The following is a 21,559-nucleotide window of genomic DNA, read 5'->3' as shown; positions in this document are numbered from 1 at the left end:
ATATTTTACTCAAATTAAATTAGTAATAACTGGTTCTTTATGCCTCATTACTAAGAAAATCTTTTTTTTTTTTTTACCCAGGCTCTTCCTTCCTGCTGTTCGATGAGATACTTCTCTTCTTTTTTTTTCCATTGAGCATTTGGATGGAGAACCACACACCCCCCAAAACCTCCTCCCCCTCCTCCTCCTTCTCCTCTTCCCAGGCCTATGATGTGCAATGAGTCAAACTGATCCAGTAGCCTCAGCTGAGGAAGTCAAAAAAGCAAACACCCTTGGAACATGGTTGGTGAGATGAGGCCAAGCTTCATTTTACAGTTCACAATGCCTTGCTAATTACACCTAAGTTCTGAGATTGTGGAAACCACGGGGGGTGGTCATGGTGACGGGGCGAGGTGAGGCGACTCACCTTTGAGGTGGGATTTCTGTTTAAACAGTGATGGGCAACCTACTCTGAGTGCCCCAGCCTCAGGTCCAACTCTCAGAGGACAACCGAGGGAAGAATGTTCCAGATGGTCAGAGATGGGATGGAGAAGCCGCTGACTTAATTATCTGCAAAGCTATCTCCTTCATTAGTGGTGAATAGTGGTGATTTCACTCTACACAGAAAGGCAACATTGTTTGTTAAAAGGACAAAAAACGAGGGGACAGCCCCATGGCATAGTGGTTAAGTTCGCATGCTCTGCTTTGGTGGCCTGGCTGTGCCTTCCTGGATCCTGTAGGGCGCGGACCTACACGACTTGTCAAGCCATGTGGTGGTGGTGTCCCATATACAAAATGGAGGAAGATTAGCACAGATGCTGGCTTAGGGCCAATCTTCCTCACCACAAAAGAAAAGAATAAGAAGGAAAGAAAAAAAGAGCAACATATTTTTTTGCAGCCATTCTTGTGCCAAACACTATGCTAAGTACTATATTTATTTATTAACTCATTTAATCCTCCCAAAAACATTTTGTGGTAGATAGCCCTTTATGCCCATTTTACAGATGGGTCAATTGTGACTTAGAGAAGTTAAATGACTTGCCCAAGGTTATAGAGCTTGACAGTGTCAATATCGAAACCCAGGTGTGCTTGACTCAAAGTTCACCTTCCATAGTGTCTCCCCTCAGATCGCATCCGTATTCTCAAACTGGCCCCAGCCTCATCCCCTCAGTGACCACACCCTGGACCTCACACGTCCCTGCCTTTGTGTGTGCATCCCTTGCTGAAGAGCCCCTTCTCCTCTCCCAGGTGGAATTCTTGCTTGATCTCTGTTACGGGTTGAATTGAATCCCCTGAAAGATATGTTGAAGTCCTAACTCCCACTACCCCAGAATGTGACCTTATTTAGAAATAGGGTCTTATAGATTTAACCGAGTCCAGATGAGGTCCTCAGAGTGGGTCCTAATTCAATACGACTGTTGATCTTATAAAAAGAGGGAATTTGGACACCGAGACAGACACGCACTCAGGGAAGACGATGTGACGACACGGAGAATGCCACAAGAAGACGGAGGAGTGGACTGATGCATCTACAAGCCAAGGAATGCTTGAGGCCACCAGAAGCTGGGAGAGCGTCATGCAACAGAGCCTTCCCCAGCGTCTTCAGAGAGAGCACGGTCCTGCCTGCCAACCCCTTGATTTCAGACTTCCAGCCCCCGGAACTGTAAGACACACATTCCTGTTGTTTTGAGCCACTCAGTCTGTGGTACTTTGTTATGTACGGCAGACTCAGGAAACTAATAGACCCCCCGGGGCTCGCCTCAGACGTGTTCTCATCCAGGAGGACCCTGGCCTCCCGGGGAGGATCGATGGCTTCCTCTCTGGGTTCCCAGGGCGCTGTACAAGCCCTCATTCACCCATCCAGCACCGCGCGGCACGGACTGTGTCTTATTCACTCCTGATTTCTCAGCCTCTCTCTCAGGGCCCCCAGCACAAATGCTCAAGCCCTGTTTCTAAAATAAACGCGTCATCCACAACCAACATTGTGGAGTCGGGACTGGGGGGCCCGGCAGCGTCTTCTAGTGCAGCCTGATGTGAACACAACTGTCCGGGGGGGCTCTGGAGAAGGCCCACCACTGATGCAGAAACTGGCCAAAGCAAATCAAGTTTTCATCCCTCAGCCATTTCCATCTCCAGTGGCCTTCCTTCAGATCCCTCCATCTTCAGAAGTACCGTCCCCTCTTCGCCTCCTGCGAGGGCAGAGCTGGTACATTCCTAGACTTTCTGGTTCTAGCCCTTAGGAACCCGGTGGCCTCGGCAAGTGACCTCCTCTCTTGGGCCTGTTTCCCCATCTGTAAAATGAGGAGAATAACACCTACGTCACGGGGCTGTTGGGACGATTACATGAGATGTCACATATGCAACCTGAGGGTTCCAGGGTCACCTTAACCTGAAATATCCACATCTACCAACTTAAGTGTCCATTGCGGGGGCTGCTGTGGGCAGGCCAGTGCCTTCTCAACATCTCTGTAAGTGGTTGTGGCAGGTCCTGTGTGTCACCTGCCCCCTCTGGCTGGCTCATCACCACCTCTCCAAGATGCTCCAGCTCTCTGCAGGTGGCTTCACCCCGAGGCAGCCAGGGCTGGCTCAAGCCTATGTTAGTGGGGCTCAGGGATTGTCAAAGCAGGGAAGGAGAGGAGGGGAGAGCCCAGAATCGGAAAGGACTGAGCTGGCCAGCAGGCCGCAGGATTCCTGCTGTCCGTGTGCGGTGCCAGGTCACGGGGAGGCCCTTTGCCGTCTCCCTGAAGGCTTGGCCTGCTGCCTGGTTTCTGAGCCATGGACACTGGACCTCGGCCCTTTCCCCATCTCCTCTTTTCTCCTTGTTTTAGGGCCTCCAAATCTCCTCTCCTCTGGACAGCCTGGAGAAAATCCACAATCCAGTGCAAAACGCAAAACCGTTCATTCCAAGGAGGACACCTTTTACTCTATTACACAGAGCAATGCGTTTCTCTGTGTCTCAGTCTTTCCTGAGGAAAGGGGAAGAAGAAACACTTTATCTTTGCAAACCCCACCCCCAACCCCATTAAATGCTTCTCAACTAAAGTGTTAGCAATTTTTCTAAGAGAAGTTTTCTGTCCTTGATCCTTGGAGCAGAAGTCGACATCTGGCTGCTTGGGGAGCTGCATCTGACCCACAGGTGTGATTTTTTGGTTTTTGTTTTTATTTTGCGTAGATAAAAATGTTTGTGAATCAGTTGCCAACTTTTAAATTCATAGATTTACTTAAAAATCTGGATGACCAGCTTCTCTTGAAATATCAGAAGATCTGGCTCCAGAACCTACCTTCCCACATGCCAACAATCTGCTGGATTCGAGAGACTACACCCTTCAACAGGCATGCACGCCAGTTTGCCACAGTCTACACTCCTCCCTATTAGATCCCTGACTCACCTAGTTTCATTTATTTAAGTCATTCACCTGGACCCTACAGACATTTGATTTCATAGCCCCGAGCCCAGCTCATGTAGGGCATTGTGAACCACACTGACAATTTTGGATTTTATACCAAACCCAGGAGAAACCATCAAAAGCTTTTAAACATGCAATTGATATGATTATATTTGTATTTTAAAGTCATCACTCTGGAATCCATATAGAGAATGGATTAGAAGGGGGAAGAGAACGAAAGCAAAGGACAGTGTACAGCAGTTGTTTGGACAAGCAGTGGTTATGGCCTGGAAGAGGGTGGTAGCAGTGGAGGTGAGGGAGGTAGACATATGTGAGATGCATTTGTAAAGCAGAAGTCACAGGGCCTGCGATGAGCCAAATGTGGAGGACGAAGGAGAAAGAGTTGATGGCATGTGTAACTGGGAGGATGGAGGCTCCACTTATTGACATGGGGAACCTGAAAGGGATGCAGATTTATGAGAGGAGATCGAAAGATCAGTATGGGGTTTGTTTATGTGTGAGATGCAAAGGTATCCCATTGATTTCAGAAAAGCCAGGCTAGAAATATAAATTTGGGCATCATTGGCCTACAGATAGGTGAGACGGTCTAAGGAGAGAGGGAGGGCAGAGTCAGATGAGAAGAGGCTTGGGCCTGAGTCCTGGGAAATTCCACCACGCAGAAGTTGAACAGAGGAGGAATAGCCAAGCCAGCAAAGGAATGCCCAGGGAGGGAGAAGGAAAACTGAGAAAGTATGGCATCATACAAGCAAGAAAAAGAGAGTGGTTTAAGGAAGAGTGGACCAAAGATGCCTAGGAGGTCAGGTTGATGAGGTATGGAAAGGCCTGTTGGATTTAAGATCATAGTGGTCACTGGGGACTTCATCTGGCTGGGGCTGAGGAGTGACTGCCCCTTTTAGGGGAAGAAAATACTCCTTAGTTTGCCACAATCCTTACCACTCCCTATTATCTAACACTTGTCCTGAGTCACTCATTTATTTATTCTGTGTGGCTCCTGGAAGCATTTATACTTGTGATCCTTATCTAGATTAATAAGTACTATTTTGCAGCATAATTTTAAAAGCGTGATTTTTCTTTCTGCTAAACACAGAAAGCACTTAACACTCTGCCTAGCACTTAACAAATGTTAGTTATTAATTATACCACCTTTTCCTGTGCTGTCCTCCATTAACCTCCGTGGGGTGCTCTGGAATCTCTTCCTTCTCTGGTTGACTGTAAGTGACTTAAAGCCCTGCCCCTGCCCTGTGGTTTCCTCTGCCTGATTTGACCTCTCCTCCCCTGCACCTGCTTGAATCCTGCTCACCCCTCTGCGCCAGCTCGTTTCCCTGCTTCTCGGGGAAACCTTCCAAGCCTGCTTTGGCCTCCTGTAGGAGGGGCTCCTATAAATCTTCCCAGCTATGCCACTTATTAGATGATCACTCTTGCTCTATCGTGTGACTTGGATGGCTCCTTTCTTGAATTATTGCCTTGTCTCTCCAACTCAATTGTAACCTTGAGGCAATTTTTACACGTTGCCTTGCACACAGTAGGAATTCAACACATAATGCTTGACTGGTAGCTTGATCACTTCTTCCCAGAAGTGGACACATTGTTTTGTCTGCCAAGTCCCCCTTCCTTTTCTGGGAACTGCCCACTGTCCCTCCACAGTCGGCCTCCACCCTCACGGTTGCAAAGGAAGCATTATGTCTCTACTGTGAACAACCCCCCGCCCCCCACCCCTGCCCATTCACTTCTCTCGGAGCCGGAGAGGAGCATGCAGAGAACTTCTCACCGAGTTCCCAGCAGAGAGCACCAGGCCCGGCCCACACCTACTGAGCAGGTGCCAGGCACTGTTTCACATGCTGTACGGACTTTTCGTCCAAGCTCAGTAGACCCATACAAGACCCCTACGAGGGAGCTAATATCACCATTATCCCCATTTTACAGATGAGGAGGCTGAGGCAGACCTCCCCTCTGTTCTGTTTCTCCTGAGTGGAACCTAGACGTTTCACACTCAGAGCTCTCTATTCTCACCTCACCATTGAATCTCCACTTTATTCCCCTCCTACCTCCAGGGCATAGTGCAGGTGTGTCCCATGGCCACACTTGCCTTGAGCTGCTCTCCTTGCCTAGGAACACTCTTCCCCTTTTTTGATCTGAGTAACTCCTACTTAGTCTTTAAGACAAAGGTCGGGCAGTGCCTCTTCCAGGAAGCGCTCCTTGAGCAGCCTCCTCCCTCCCAGATCGGGGAATTGCCATCGTCTCTCCACCATGCCCTGGGCTGCCTTCCAGGAGTGTACTCGCTAGATTGTGATTCCATACTCTGTTGACTTATCTGTGCCTCCATAGACTCTCGGTTCCACGAAGACACAGACTACAGGGTCCAACTCTGGGCCTGACACCAGCAAGCACCAAGTGAAGTTGTAAATAGCAGTCCTCCCCAAATCCACAGTGTCACAGTTAATGCCACCAGTGGATAAACTATGCCTCTTGTGCCTCACAGGACGTCAGCGGGGGTGAGAGCCCCAGAGAGCTTCAGTTCAACAAACTGAGCACCTACGATGTGAGTCACTGGGCTAAAAGTGGCAGAGTAAGACAGACAATAACAAGTGTTGGTGAGGATGCGAAGAGATTGGAACCCTCAAACACTGCTCGTGGGAATGTAAAATAGTGCAGCTGCTATAGAAAAGTGTGGCAGTTCTTCAAAGGGTTAAACAAAGAGTTACCATAAAGCCCAGAAATTCCAGTCCAGGAATATACTCAAGAGAATTGAAAACATATGTCCACACAAATATTTGTGCACAAATGTTCACAGCAGCATTCTTCGTAATACCGAAAGGTGGAAACAATCCAAATGTCCATCAACTAGTTAATCGGTAAACAAAATGTGGTAAATCCATATGATGGAATATTATTAAGCCGTGAAAAAGAGGGAAGTACTGACACATGCCATTTCGTGGATCAACCTTAGAAACATTATACTAAATGAAAGAAGCCAAGCCCAAAGACCACATATTGTAGAATTCCATTTATATGAAATGTCCAGAACAGGTAAATCCATAGAGACAGAAAGTAGATCCGTGGTTGCCAAGGGTTGGGGGAGGGGAAGATGGACAGTGACTGCTAACAAGGACAGGGTTTCTTTTGGGGGTGACAAAAACGTTCTGGAATTAAATAGTGGTGATGGTTATACAAATTTGTGAATATACTAAAAACCACTAAGTTGTACACTTTAAAAGGGTGAATTTTATGGTGTGTGAGTTATATCTCTATTTTAAGAAAAGTGACAGAGTATGCAAAGCTTTAGAAGGCAGAGACTGAGGGCGGTGATGGGGAGAGCAGGGCAGCAGTCATAATAATGGCTGACAGTTATCAAGTGACGGCTATGGGACAGGTACTAGGCTAAATATTTGACATAAATGGTCCTATTCAATCCTTACAACAACTCTATGAGACAGGTTCTGTTATTGCTCCCACTTTGTAGATGAAGAAATTGAGGCCCTACAGAGCTTCAGTCACCTATCAAAGGCACACCTGGAAAGTGGCTGAATCAAGGCCCGTCTAACCACAGAGCTGTGTGCAGTGGAATACTGCCTCATGCACAGGGCCATCCAGAGGACAGAATTAAGTCCCGGAATAAAGGTAGAAGGTGCTATGAGAAGCCAAAAAAAGCCTTCACAGCTCCCTGGGGATTCAGGGCATTTGAAAAGGATTTTGAAAGGTGGACAGAACTTTGATAAGCAAGGTAGAGAAGAGCAAGTTTCAGGCAGGTGGAAAAAACCTGAGCAAATATGTAGAGGTGGGAAAAGTTGCGTGTATTTAAGGAACTCTGTCTGACATTATTTGTGACGCCCCCCAATACCCATGCCCCCTTCTTCCTCGCTAACAGAACCCCCAGGTGATGGGTCGTGATTAGTCTAAGCCCATCGGACCACCTTGTCTCCTGCTCTCCCAGCCTCCCTTGCACCCAAGGGCACACATGTGCTCCAGTTTTGACCAACAGGACTTAAAAAGGAAGTCAGTTGTGGGGACTTCTGGAAAAAGTTTTGCTTTCCTGATTAAAGGAAACGCATGAGGTTGGTACTATCTGGGCTCTTCTTCCTTTCTCTCGGCCTTGAATGTAGATGCATTTTCTGGAGCTGCAGCCACTATCTTGGGATCATGAGGTGACAAGTATGAGAATGCAAACCCGTGCACTAAGGTTGGTGGGGCAGGAAGACAGAAAGAGCATGGGTCCCCGAGGCTATCACTGACTTGCTGAACCAACACCAGGCTTCTTCTTGTGCAAGAAAAATCAATCCCTGTTGTTTAAGCAACTGTTCTGTTAACTCTCTTGAGAATATCCTGAACCTCCAATCTTTCAGTTTAGGAAGTATGGACCCTACCCCGAGATCCAGGGATGGGCCCCAACTGGCTTTAACCAGTCAACATATCCAATCTCCTTGGCCACAGTGGTTCATTCAGGGATGTGAGAGCAACCAATGGGATGTAAGAAGTCATTAGCCAGGGCTTCTGGAAGGAGAGTCTTTATTCTTCTTTGTACGGAGCTGCTGGTAGACCCTCTCTCATCTCCCTCTAGACTTGACCGGAAGCACACAGCTCCACAGAGCTCTGTGGAAGCTGCACTGACAGCCCTATTGGGTTCTTCCATAAAGAATCAAGAAATCAAGAGTCTTCATGATGAGATTAGTGGCCTTATAAGAAGAGATACCCTGCTCCGAGCAGGTGGCAGTGGCGGCAGCTCGTGGTGCCATGGCCAAGACTAAGCCTCGAGGCCTTCACAGCAAGAAGGAAGAGCTGCTGAAACAGCTGGATGAACTGAAGGTGGAGCTGTCCCAGCTGCATGTCACCAAAGTGACTGGTGGTGTGGTATCCAAGCTCTCCAAGTGTAGAGATGCTCGCAAATCCATCACCTGTGTTCTCACTGTCATTAAACAGATGCAGAAAGAGAACCTCAGGAAATTCTACAAGGGCAAGAGGTGCAAGCCCCTGGATCTGCGGCCCAAGAAAACACGTGCCACATGCCGCTGTCTCAATAAGTACAAAGAGAACCTGAAGACCAAGACGCAGCAGCTGAAGGAGCAGCTGTACCCACTGTAGGAAAACATGGTCCAGGCCTAAGCATTGTGAACTTAATAAAACACAAACTAACTGGCTGGAAAAAGAGACACCAAAGAGCTTGCTTCTCTCTCTCTCCACCTGCACTCACTGAGGAAAGGCTGCGTGAGGACACAGTGAGAAGGCAGCCGTCTGCAAGCCAGGAAGAGCTCCCACCAGAAACTGAATCAGCCAGCGCTTTGATCTTGGACTTGCCAGCTTCCAGAACTGTGAGAAATAAATGTGTATTGTGCAAGCCACCCAAGTCTATGGTATTTTGTTATAGTAGCCTGAGTGAAGACAATTGGTAAGAGCTTTTTTGGTTGTAAATGACAGAAATCTAACTACAATTGATTTGAGCAAAAAAAGGGAATGTTTTGGCCTATTAAGTGGGAAAGTTCAGGGCTGGCTAAGGCTTTAAGACATGACTGGCTCCGAGGGCTCAAGCTCTGCCATCAGGACAAACGCTCCCTTCTCTCCTCCTCACACCCTCTCTCTCTATTGCTTGGCTCAGTTTTCCTCTCCGTCGGCTTCCTTCTCAAGAGATGTCCTCCTATGTGGTAGCAAAGATGGCCAGAAGCAGCTGTGTGAACTTACATTCTCCTCATGGGCAGCAGCTGCAGGAATTAGCCAGGACTTCTGTCCTGTCATCTCACACATCCTTGTCACTTTTCCCCCTAACATCTGTTTCAAACCCCGAAAAAGCCTCTGATTAGTCCTGTGTGTGTCACATATCTTCCCACCCAACCAAGCATGAGAACCAGAGAAATGGGACATTCTTCTTGGTTAGTATAGATCACACATTCATCCTAGCGGGGCCATTTCATCGGCAGCCCACTGTGTGTGTGTGTTTTAGTTCCTGAATGAAAAAGAGAATTTATATTACCTCAAGTAGAGAGAAGGATGATACGCAGACAAAAACAACAGCTATCCCAACAGGGTCTCAATAGTTAGAGAGGGTGGCGTGGAAAATGGAACAGGCAAAGGAGCAGATGGGAAGTGATGAGGATCCAGGCTGCCCCAGGGAGAGAAGTCCAAGGTGTCTTGCCCTACATACTGATCGATATCATCTTCCGGGAAGCATAGGACATCCTGACTTAATCCGATCTGATTCTCATCTAAAGTTATAGGACCACCCAATAACCAGACCCCACCTACACTGCTACCATTTTAATGATTTTTTTCGTGATCTTTCCTCTGTCTTGTAAAGGAATAACTCACATATCTATGCCTTATAAATTTAGCTCTAACCCTCAACACATAGCAGCTCTTCCTGCCCAGGGGTCCTGTCCCCATGCAGCAGCTGTTTACTGCCCATGACTCCTGTCCCCATGCTATGCCATACTATTCTCTAAATAAAAGAGCACTACTGCCAGACCTTGAGAGTCCAAGAAATCTTTCTCCCGACTCCTTGACTCACCAAGCCCGCATCAGGAAGGATCAAGGATGACTTAGAGGACAGCAAGGAAGCCAGTCAATTGCTGTTGGCGATTTTGCACAGGAAAAAAATCTTAAACCTCGAATCTAATGAAAACTCTAGACTCTCTTCCACCCCAAGTGCACATTTGCATATGCACATAAAATACTGCAAATAAGCTTGGAGGGTTTCTAACCTCCTCCCCAGATGCCCGAGGAGGAAGAACTCATACTGGAGCAATATCTAGATATGGAATCTAGATATCTGACAGCAAAGTCAGACATAAGGCCCCAGACAGTTGTGGCCAAGTGAGCAGGCACGTTGCCCTCCGTCAGAGCAAAAGCAGGCAGGGTTTCTGCCCTCGTGGAGCTTCCAGCTCCAGTGGGGAGTGAAATGTTAATCAGATAATGTAAAATTACAAGGTGTGAGAGAGCGTAGGTGCCGGGGGAGAGGGACAGAGCTGTTCAGGCAGGTCAGAGAAGCCTTGGCTAAAGACGCGACATGTCACCCACCAAGCTCTGAAAGGATAAGGAGGAGAGGGGGCCTTCCCAGCAGAGGGAATTAGCTAATCAGGAGCCGTGTGCTTGCGGGGAGTTTAAGAAAATGCTGATGGATGCTCTGATGTGGATGAACCAAGGGGATGTCTCGGCACTCTGTTCTCAGGTCCCCCTGGAGTCAATTTTGCAATGTGCAAGAAGAAAGAAATCTGGTTACAATTAGGTGGTTGCAACAGCAGACTGGGGGGATAAACCAGTTCATTGCAAAGGGAAAAACAAGAGTTTGGTTCATAGAGGTTCTGCTGTCTTTCCATCCTGGTCTCTCCTGCATCTCACTAGAAAAAAAAAAGGCTAAATCCCAAATGCCAGCTCCATTACCATCACTTGACAGAGCTCTAACTTGTCAGACAAATGGAGTTTGAGCACCAACTACCCTAGCGCGACCCCGTTGCTTGGCGGTGCCTGGGTCAGCTCCCCTCCCCTGCTGCCTGTCATCTGAGCCGAGCGTGAGTGCGCCAGGCTCGCCTGGCCTCCTGCAGACAAGAGCTTTGCTGGGGAGCTTCGTTATTTCTGGTGGCCTCCCCGACTCTCCTTCCTTCTTCGGGAAATGGAGTTAAGAGGAAGAAATCAGGAATTAAGAAAACATCTTTCTGGAGGAAATGGGGAAGGGAACCTTACCTGCCACCGCCCATAAATAAATTTAGATAAAGCTGGGGGGCCGGCCCGGTGGTACAGTGGTTAAGTTCACACGTTACACTTCTCAGTGGCCCGGGATTCGCCAGTTCGGATCCCGGGTGCGGACATGGCACTATTTGGCAAGCCATGCTGTGGTAGGCGTCCCACATATAAAGTAGAAGAAGATGGGCATGGATGTTAGCTCAGGGTCAGTCTTCCTCAGCAAAAAAGAAGAGGACTGGCAATAGCTAGCTCAGGGCTGGTCTTCCTCAAAAAAAAAATAAATAAATAAATAAAAAATAGATAAAGCTGGTAAGGCGCTCCCACAAGTCACCAGTTTGCAGCTTTCTGTCCTCATCTCCATCTCCGTGACTGCTCAGTTGACCACGCCCCCTTTTTACTGCTGCCCCTCAAAGCCCTATTTCCCTTCCCGACCCCAAGCCCAATATTCCTACCTGCCCGCATGACGTCTCTACCATCCCAAACACAATATGATGGAAACCCATTTTTTCATTATCTTCCTACCAATTGCCACACACACAAACTTACTGTCCAAAATTCCCCATTTCTCTCCAGGGCATTACATTCCTCACTCACCCCCTACCTCTGTTCCATCATAAAGTTCTGCCAAGCCTTATTTTAAATTATTTCAGAGTCATTCTTTCCATCTGATATCTAGACTCAGAGACACCTGGTTTTATACCCCAGCATGGCCACTAACTTACTGTGTGATGTTGGGCAAGTCACTTAACCTCTCTGAGCTTTTTATGTGTATGAGGAAGATTGACCCTGAGCTAACATCTGTGCCAATCTTCCTCTACTTTACGTGGGATGCTGCCACGGCATGGCTTGACGAGCACTGCTATGTCTGCACCTGGGATTCGAACCGGCATACTCCAGACCACCAAAGTGGAGTGCGTGAACTTAACCACTATGCCAATGGGCCAGCCCCACTCTGAGCTTTTTTATCTGCAAAATGGAGGTAAGAATATATTCCTCGCATGGTTGTTGTGAGAATTGAAGCATATATAAAGTGGCACACAATAGATGCCCAGTAAAACATTAATTCTCTTCTCCTCACTCTGTCTTTTCTCTCTCTCAATAGCATCCTAGTCTAAACCCTTCTCATCACATTCCTGGGTTATAGCTGTAACTTCCCAGAGGGTTCTCAGTTTTCGCATCCCTTTCTCCAATCCAGTCCATCCCAAACACCAAGACCAGAGAAATCTTAAAATATTGTGTTCCTTTTGTCACTCTTCTGATGCTATAATATTCCTGCCTTATTGCCATCTAGTCAAATCAAAGCCCATTCTAGCCCTAAGACCTGCAATAATATGGTCTCCTATATCCCAGGATGACTCCATTGTGTCTGTTGACCATGGGAATGGATGTGATTGCCGGAGGGAGACTGTGAGAGGAGAGCTAAGGACAGGACAGATTCTCCGGGACCTTAACCTTTCAGGGCTGGGCAGAGGAAGAGGAGCCAGTGGAGGCACTTGTGGAGGATCAGCCAGAGAGGTAGGAAGGAAACCACCAGCTCTTGGCATCCTGGATGCCAGTGGAAAACTGGTTTCCAAGACAAAGTGATCAAGAGCCTCAAATGCTGCAGAAAGGTCAAACCGAGGACTGAAAAGGGTGTGTAATGGCTTGAACAGTGTCCTCCAGAAAGATATGTTCAAGTCTTAGCAGCCAACACCTGAGCCGGTGGCCTTATTTGGAAACTGGGTCTTTGCCGATGGAATGAAGTTAAGGATCTCAGGATGAGGTTATCTGAATTTAGAGTGCGTCTTAAATCCAATGACTGCACCCAGGAGGAGGAAATTTGAGACACAGAGGGCAAGCCACTGAAACTGAGGCAGAGCCTGGAGTGATACACCAATGAGCTGGAGGACATGAGGACCGCTGCAGCCACAAAGCCAGGAGAGAGGCATGGAATGGACGCCCCCAGGCACCTCCAGGAGGAACCAGTCCTGCCTACCTACTTGATCTCGGATTTCTGGCCTCCAGAATTGTGAGACAATTAATTTCTCTTAAATTTTTCTTAATTTTTTTTTTGTTATGAGCTCCCAAATTTGTGGTTCTTTGTCGTGCAGTCCTAGGAAGCTAACATAGGACGCTTTGGATTTAGAAATAAAGAGGTTGTTGGTTGACCTGGTGGGTTCTGAAGTGGGAGTGATGAGGAGCAAGGCTGCCCCAGGGAGGAGCCCAAGGCATCCCGCCCTACAGACCGATCTGCATCATCCTCCGGGAAGCACAGGACGCCCTGACTTAATCCCACCTGATTTCTTATCTAAAGTTATAGGACCACCCAACAACCAGACACCCCTACACTGCTACCATTTTAATGATTTTTTTCATGATCTTTCCTTTGTCTTGTAAAGAAATAACTCACATATCTATGCCTTATAAATTTAGCTCTAACCCTCAACACATTGCATCTCTTCCTGCCCACGGGTCCTGTCCCCATGCTGCAGCTCTTCCTGCCCACGTGTCCTGTCCCCATGCAGCAGCTCTCACTGCCCACGGGCCCTGTCCCCATTCTGCAGCTCTTACTGTCCACGGGTCCTGTCCCCATGCTACTCCACGCTATTCTCTGAAGAAAAGATCCCTACTGCTTTGGGAGCACTTCTACTTGAGATTCCAAGAAATCTTTCTTTCAACTCCTGGGCTCACGGAGCCCACGTCAGGAGGAACATCTTTCCCAGGAAGCTTTAACACAGAGGGGAGAGGAGTGATGGCAGGAATAAAGCAATGTTGCTTAAAGGAAAGGCCTTTAAAAAACAAAAAAACTGCTAATGAAAAAGGAGCTCCTACCTCGACGAGATTGAAAGGGCAGAATTCACAGATTCCCAGAATTTCAGGGCTGGAAGGACCCTTACACAGGCCTAGTCACAAGCGAGTGGACTGGGAGAACGTCCGTTGAACACATTAATATGCTTTCCTCTTCTGTCCTCCATTTTCGTGTGACGGCCCTCTTCTGCCAGAGGCATCCATTGGCGCCGGAGAGGATTAGGAATGCAAAGAGGAAGAGGAAGTCGGTGCTCAGCTCTGGATATCCAAAAAAATATTCCTGGATGTGAAGCAGGGGAGCAGGCTTGAAAGCTAGCCTTTGCCGAGAGAGAAAGAATTTCCTAAATAACTTAAACACATTAACATATCAAGAGCTAGGGGGCCGGCCCGGTGGCGCAGCGGTTAAGCACACACATTCTGCTTCTCGGTGGTCCCGGGGTTCACCGGTTCGGATCCTGGATGCGGACATGGCAAAAGCCATGCTGTGGTGGGCGTCCCACATATAGAGTAGAGGAAGATGGGCATGGATGTTAGCTCAGGGCCAGTCTTCCTCAGCAAAAAGAGGAGGATTGGCAGATGTTAGCTCAGGGCTAATCTTCCTCAAAAAAAAAAAAAATATCAAGAGCCAGGCCTGGTGGTCTAGATCACCGAGTTTTCTTACGAACCTGGAGTGGAAGGAAATCAGGATACGACGCAAGGGCTGTGGCCGCAGGACAACCGTGAAGGAAGGCAGAGGCAAGGGTCACAGGTGGTTCCCACACTGGTCTTATCTCCTCCTCCAGGCCAAAGCCAGGAGTTGAGGGAGGGGTGAGTGAGGAGGGTGGAGGGAGGGCTGAAGTGTGGCAGCCTTGGCCCTCTTTCCTATTCAGATCCTCAGGAGGAGGCCCATAGTGGGCTAGACATTGTGTCCAGCAAGTCAGAGGAGCGGAAGTGCAACACTGAGGTGGTGGCTCCCCACGGCTGCAGGAGATCCTGAAATTCTCTGGGATCCCACAAGGAGACTTGGAGGGCCTCAGAGTCTTGGGTCAGGAAAAAGAGATCGCTGTCTGTGGGGCCCTCATGCTCAGGGGTGATTCCGGCACTGGATGTCAGCAGGCAACCCAGAAAGCCCACGGGTCACCCCTCAGCGGACCTGGTCCCCAGGGTCATGGAGCGTGGCAGTGGGAAGGAGAGCAAATTCAAAGGACTGAGCATTTTCCCTCCAGAGACTGAGTCATCCAAGAGAGATGATTTAAACTAGAAGATGCTGCAGCCACATGAATTGCCCAATTAGGGTTCCTTCCCACCTCCCCGTGGTGGGGCAGGGGCCTTTCAGATCAGTCACAGTGATGCGGGGTCGGTGAGCCGAGGAGTCGAAAGAAACATTTCTTAGACTCTCAAGATCTGGCAGTAGTGCTCTTTTATTTAGAGAATAGTATGGCATAGCATGGGGACAGGAGTCATGGGCAGGCAGAGCTGGTGCGTGGGGACAGGGCCCACGGGCAGTCAGAGCTCCTGCTGCTGCCCCGAGTTGAGGGTTAGGGCTAATTTTATAAGGCATGGGTATATGAGTCATCTCTTTACCAAGACAAAGGAAAGAACATGGAAAAAAGTTAAAATGGTATCAGTGCAGGTGGGGTCTGGCCATTGGGTGGGCCCACGACTTTTAGATAAGAATCAAATCGGATTAAGTAAAGGCCAGAAGCCACCACCCTAAATCAGTTACATGAGGTTGCCAGACAGTAACCAACTTAAGTTCTTGCCTTCCCCATTAAGAGTTTCTAGGGATAAGGTCATCTCTCTTCTTCTTCCTGGTACAGAGAGGGAGGCACCTTTTACAGATAGAGATTTACCTTACAAAGGTAAATGTGTCCCAACACGGGCAAGTTCCATTCCCCAGAGCCTGCTTCTCATCTGCAGTTTTAAAATTAAGCAGCCTAAAAATCCTCATCAACAGGAACCAGAGAAGCAACATTTGTCTTTGCAATTTTCCTTGAGGATTAATCTCTGCTCCTGCTGCCCAGGCCACTGTCACCAGGCAGTGCTCCAAAGCCTGGGGAGCACAGAGCACCCAGAACAAATTTCTGAGGCTTGCCGGAGGGGGTGGACTTGAGGAAAAGGGTTCCTCAGGGGCCTGGAATGTGGAGACAGAATGTGTGTGTGAGTGGGATAAGATTCTCCTGGGAATGCCTCAGGGATGCCTGCCTCTGGGATAGGATGCAGAACGATCAAATTCAAGGTACAAATCAAGACTGTCATATACCCTGGAGGCCAGGGGAAGTGCCTCACAGGGAAGCCCAAGTACGAGAAAGTGGAAAGGGCTCCCAAGCCACAGGCTGCAGGCCTGGGCTGTTTGAGTCTAACAGCAAAGTCACGTCCTGGAAATCCTTCCCCTCCGTTCACTGAATCCGCCCCAGGGTGCTAGGTGTTCTTACAGCAAACAAACAAAACCCAGAGGCATCATTTTCACGTATTTCTGTTTTGAGAGTGGGGTTCAGACAGAGTCAGGATCCACAGCTAGTGTGGACATGAACCTCCACATTCCATGTTTTCCCCACTGTAGCCCACTGTCCGATTAAAGGCGGGGCGTGGGAGTCAGGGAGGAGGGGACGTCAGGTGAAGGGATAGGTGACACTGGTGGGTCAAGTCCTCACAGACCTCTTTGCTTAGAGGGAGACAAAGTTGGCTGCCGTCTCATACATCCAAGAGAAGGGACCGTCCCTCCCCAGCTTGGTTCGCATCTCCAATTTAGCATCTCCAAATTATCTCCCGGTGGGGAGTGGGGAGCATGACCTTGAGACTCAGGCAAAGCCCGGGTCCTATTCTTGCACTGAAGCTTTGAAGCCTCAGATTTCATTCTTATAACAGTGGGGATAAAAATTCCCACCTTACTGAGCGGTTAAAAGAATTGGACGAGGGCGTGTACACTGTGTGCCTGGCATACAGCCTAATGCAGGAACAGGTGAAATTAATTTAATTGAATTCTGCCCGCCTGCTGCTGCCTCTCCCCCAGCTCTATTCCAATCGGCATTTTCTGGGTTAAATGCCCTGAAGGAAGCAGAGGAAAGTGACTTAGAGCCAGGGACTGGTGTTTGTTTGTTTGTTCGTTTTTTTGAGGAAGATTAGCCCTGAGCTAACATTTGCTGTCAATCCTCCTCTTTTTGCTGAAGAAGACAGGCCCTGAGCTAACATCTATGCCCATCTTCCTCTATTTTATATGTGGGACGCTTGCCACAGTATGGCTTGATACGCAGTGCGTAGGTCCATGCCTGGGATCCGAACCGGCAAACCCCAGGCCACTGACGTGAAGCGCACAAACTTAACTGCTCTGCCACTGGGCTGACCCCAGGGACTGTTTTAAGAGGCCTGCTCAAGCCACTTCCCCTGACCTTGACTTTCAGCATTCTGAAAAAATAAAAATCTGGAAAACCTCTTCTTGTGAAGGGAACAGAACAATCTCCTTGGGAGCTTGGCCCACCCGGCTCCTCTAGGGAGCATGAGAAAAGACAGTGCAGGTCGGTGGGGTCCATGACATCAGTGTTTTAGGCGAGATACCCAGGTACCTCTGTCCACCACGGGAATGGGGCTCAGCCAGCTCTCCACCTTGAGAGGACGACTGAGAATCACACCTTGTCTGTGACAGGGTGGTCCCTGTCAGAAACTGCGCACTGACCTCAGTAAAAGAATGCCACACTCTGTCTTTCTTTCTCAAGTGATGTTGAGAAGAGAGGAGCTCCTGCCAGGTAGAGAGAAGACAGAAGAAACCTCCCCCCGCAACCTTGGCAGCAGGGGACTCAGGTTGCCATGGTAACGAGCTCCTTCCTAAGTCCACTCATTATGTGGCTTTTGAATGAGATTTCCTCCTGTGTATACATCTAGGAGCTTGATTCCCGGTCCCGCCACCAGTTCACCCTCCAGGCTTTTCCGGGAAACCAGACAGAAGAGTCACTGACCCCTCCTTTCAAGCCCTCATCCCCTGTGGGTGGGACGGTTGACTGGTCTGACTTCTCTGAGTAGCAATTTGGCAAAATGGAAGCGCATACCCTCTGATCTCCCAGCTCTGGGGGTTTAACCCTGGCATCACAGCATGGTCTGTAACAGCAAAACACTGGCAGCAACTTCCCTGTCCCCTGACAGGAGGCTGGTTAAACATCAGCTGCAGCCACTGTGGAATACGATGAGGCTGGAGGAATAACGAGCTGGATCTGACGTGCCCGTCTGGGAAGATGTATCATCAAGTCCAAAAAGCAAGTTGTTCAAACTCATAGAAACAGGAAATAGAAGGAGAAGATGGGGAGTTGCTGTTTAATAGGTGTAGAGTTTGTTTTGCAAGATGAAAAAGTTCTGGAGATCCGTTGCACAACAATGTGAATATACTTAACACTACTTAACTCTACACTAAAGAATGGTTAAGATGGTCAATTTTACCACAATTTTAAAGAAAAGCAAGTTGCAGGGGCCAGCCCAGTGGTGTAGTGGTTAAGTTCACACACTCTGCTTTGGCAGCTCTGGGTTCACAGGTTCAGATCCCAGGTGTGGACCTAGCACCACTCATCAAGCCATGCTGTGGTGGAGTCCCACATACAAAATAGCGTAAGATTGGCCCAGATGTTAGCTCAGGGCCAAGCTTCCTCAGCAAAAAAAAGAGGAAACTTGACAACACTTGTTAGCTCAGGGCCAATCTTCCTCACCAAAGAAAACAAAGAAAAGCAAGTTGCAGTATAGAATTAGTAATTATAGCATGATCTTATTTGTGTGGTTTTTAAAAGGTTATCCAATTTGGGAAGGAGACAAAATATGCTATCAGTGGTTACTTCTGCAGTTGAAAGGAATCAAGGAAAAAAGAGTGTTCCTTTTATTTTATTCCTGCCTGAAGAGTTTTTAAAAATATATAATTAGCATCTATTATTTTTATAATTTCAACAAGCCTATAAAAACAGGGTGATGATATTACTATGCCTGATCTCCAGAAAGCAGGCATACATTCAACAGATATTTATTGAGTATTAACCTACCGTGTGCAGGCCATTTGCCAAGTACTGCGTACAAAGGAGAGTGACTGAGTGAGGCAGGAGGTCCCCGCTCCCATGGGACTCACACATCTATGGGGAGACAGTCCTGACCATAGCCGCTGTGGCAGAGAGCACTGGCAGGCAAGGGTGTGCTAGTCCCAAGGTGGGCATTTCCTCTCGCACCTCTGAGGAGGTGACATTTAAGTTGAGACATGAAGGATGAAAAGGAACCATCCAGGGAAAGAGGAAGAAAGGGCATCGGGCACAGGAGCAGAGATGGCAAAGACCCAGAGAGAAGATCAGTGTGTCAGGAGTGAGGAGCAGGAGGAAGGGCGCTGGAGACAGGCGGTGGCGAGGATGCCCGGCTGTTCCCAGAGCAATGGAAAGCCACCGCAGGATTCTAAGCAGGAGAGCGACATGAGCTGATTTATTTATCTTTTTTTTTTTTTTTAAAAGATCTCTGTGGCAACTGGGGGGGTGACAGGTTGGAGGGGGGCAGAGTGGGAGCAGACAGACAAGATGATGATGTTTTGTTAGCTCCCTGCTGAATGGCTTTGAAGAGGATTTTGGTTTCAGATGCGGCTACAAAATTGCAGGTAATTACTGAGAGGTTAGAAGAGTGTGCTTTTTAAAAGGCTCTCAAATGCACACAAAACTGGGGACACTTGTGGTCTTCACGGGGGTGGGAGAGGAGGAGGGTTGCACTAGCTCTTCACACTTACAGGTGCCTGTGAGTCAGTGGGATCCTGTGAAACGCAGATTCCAATTCAGCCGGGCAGGGCGGGAAGGCCTGAGACTCTGCATTTCTGACACGTTCCCAGGTGACGCCAAGCCAGGACCCCACTTGGAATAGCAGGTTACGGAGGACGCCCATTTTCCAAGTTGCTGTAAGGTTCCAATTTCTTTTTTTTAGAAGCATGATTTGCTTTTGTGCTGGAAAACAACAACAATTATAAAGATATTTTTAACGGGCCCTCAAAACAGGCTGCTTGAGACACGAGCAGACAAAACAGAACAGATTACAAGGTGACATCTCTGGCCCAGGCCCCCAGGAGGAGGGTGAGGTCACGGCTCTAGTGCAAAACACAGAAGAAACGATCTTTAAGTAAACATCAAGCACCATTATATGTCAAGAACTATGTTAAGTCCTGGGATGTTGGAGAGAACGGTCACTGGCAGACAAGCAGGGGAGACAGATGTAAGCAGAAGATGTAGCCTAAGCCCACGGTATTAAATGTGTCGATGGAGGTAGGTACCTGGAGCGCGAGAAGGGCCCCCACCCTGGGGAAGGAGAGGGTGGGGCTGCCAGAGGATCAGCCTTCCTGGAGCTCACCTCCCAGGTGGAGCCTGGAAACCGGCTCCAGTGACTCAGACACCAGAACAAGGTGCTACCTTTGAGCGAGTGTCTTCCTTGCCAGTGGCAGCCACCCCCCCACCCCCACCCCCGGCCCCCCAAGATCTTTGCAGACAAGCCTTAGGTCCCTAGAGCTTAAGGGCACAGACTCTGGGGCCAGATTACTTGGGTTCAAATCGCCGCTCTGTTACTCACCTGCTAGGTGACGTTGGGCAAATTACTTAAGCTCTCTGAGCCTCAGTTTCTTCCTCTGAAAAATGGGGATAATAATAACTAAGAGTTTGTAAGGATTAAATGAGTTATTGCATGTAAAGCACTTAAAATGATGACTGACTGTAATAAGGGCTATTATTATCTAATCCTTTTATCTAATCCTCTATTATCTAATCCTCCTAACAACTCTTTGAGCACGGTTGCTATTAAATACCCATTTTGCACATAAAGACACTGAGGATGGCAAACATCGCACTCAGCTCAGGAAAAGGCGCAGGCTTTTGAATTCTCTGCTCTCTCTCGGCGCTTTCCATCCCAAGGGAGAAGCCCTGGGAGAGAGCAGCACTCCAGATGCGTCTCTGCGTCCTGAATCCCATTCTGGGAGCGCTGCTCTGGTGCCCCAGGCCCAGCCCGGGTATTGGCAACAGCCCTGGTCCATCCTCCCTCTGACTTCAAACAGCTGCCCGCTGCAGGGGCTAGAGGCCAGGGGCTACAGGCCACGCGGGAAGGGTTCACGTGTGTTTGGTCACCAGGCTGAGCACTCCCAGCAGGTCACTCACTCGGCGTCTCTAAGGCAGCTGACCCACAGATCTGAAACTCAGCCCGCAGAGGCCACGTTAAACCGCTCCCTCCGCCTTCCGCACAGCAGCCTCCGCAAGATGAGAGGGGTTTCTGAGACGAGAAAGCAGGCTGCTTCCATCTGTCTTAATCCTGCTGGCTGGATGCAAATTGCTTTCTCACATTGAGGCAAAAGAACGCTGATGTGTGGGAGGAAGTGCCGGGGCGTGCAGCTGAGCCGGCGCGGGAGGGAGGGAGGGAGGGCGGCTGCAGCAGCCGGATGCCCGCCGTCCTGATGCGGGGCAGGGTGCAGCCGCCAACGCTTCTCTTCCCCTCCTTCCCTCCGCCCCTGCTCCAGGTGAAGATATTACAGAGTGTGGGAGCCCGACTTTCTTCTCAGCCTTCGTCTGGGGCAGGAGGGCCTGGGAGAATTTTGATGGACTAGAATGTCTCCTGGAGCAACCGGGAAGCAGGCTCCTGGGCCGCGGGGCCAGGCTGAGGAGGGACTCTAGTGGATCCTGCAAGAGGCTCAGGGAGGGGAAGGCCCGTGGATCACGCTGTAGGGAGGGTGAAGAGAGATCAAGTCTGCCTCTGGGTACTCGACT

The 21,559-nt window shown here is 48.9% G+C and overlaps 1 protein-coding gene across 1 annotated transcript; it reads left to right on the top strand.

The window, feature by feature from the left end:
• Nucleotides 1–8,114: 8,114 nt before the first annotated feature.
• Nucleotides 8,115–8,462, top strand: LOC124230212 (60S ribosomal protein L35-like). Its single transcript, XM_046646021.1, has one exon. It carries the CDS (start codon nt 8,115–8,117, stop codon nt 8,460–8,462), a length of 348 nt encoding a protein of 115 aa, XP_046501977.1.
• Nucleotides 8,463–21,559: the final 13,097 nt, after the last annotated feature.

Source organism: Equus quagga, chromosome 19, assembly GCF_021613505.1.
Source record: "Equus quagga isolate Etosha38 chromosome 19, UCLA_HA_Equagga_1.0, whole genome shotgun sequence".
Taxonomy (NCBI): domain Eukaryota; kingdom Metazoa; phylum Chordata; class Mammalia; order Perissodactyla; family Equidae; genus Equus; species Equus quagga.
This window is presented reverse-complemented; position numbering and strand designations above follow the sequence as displayed.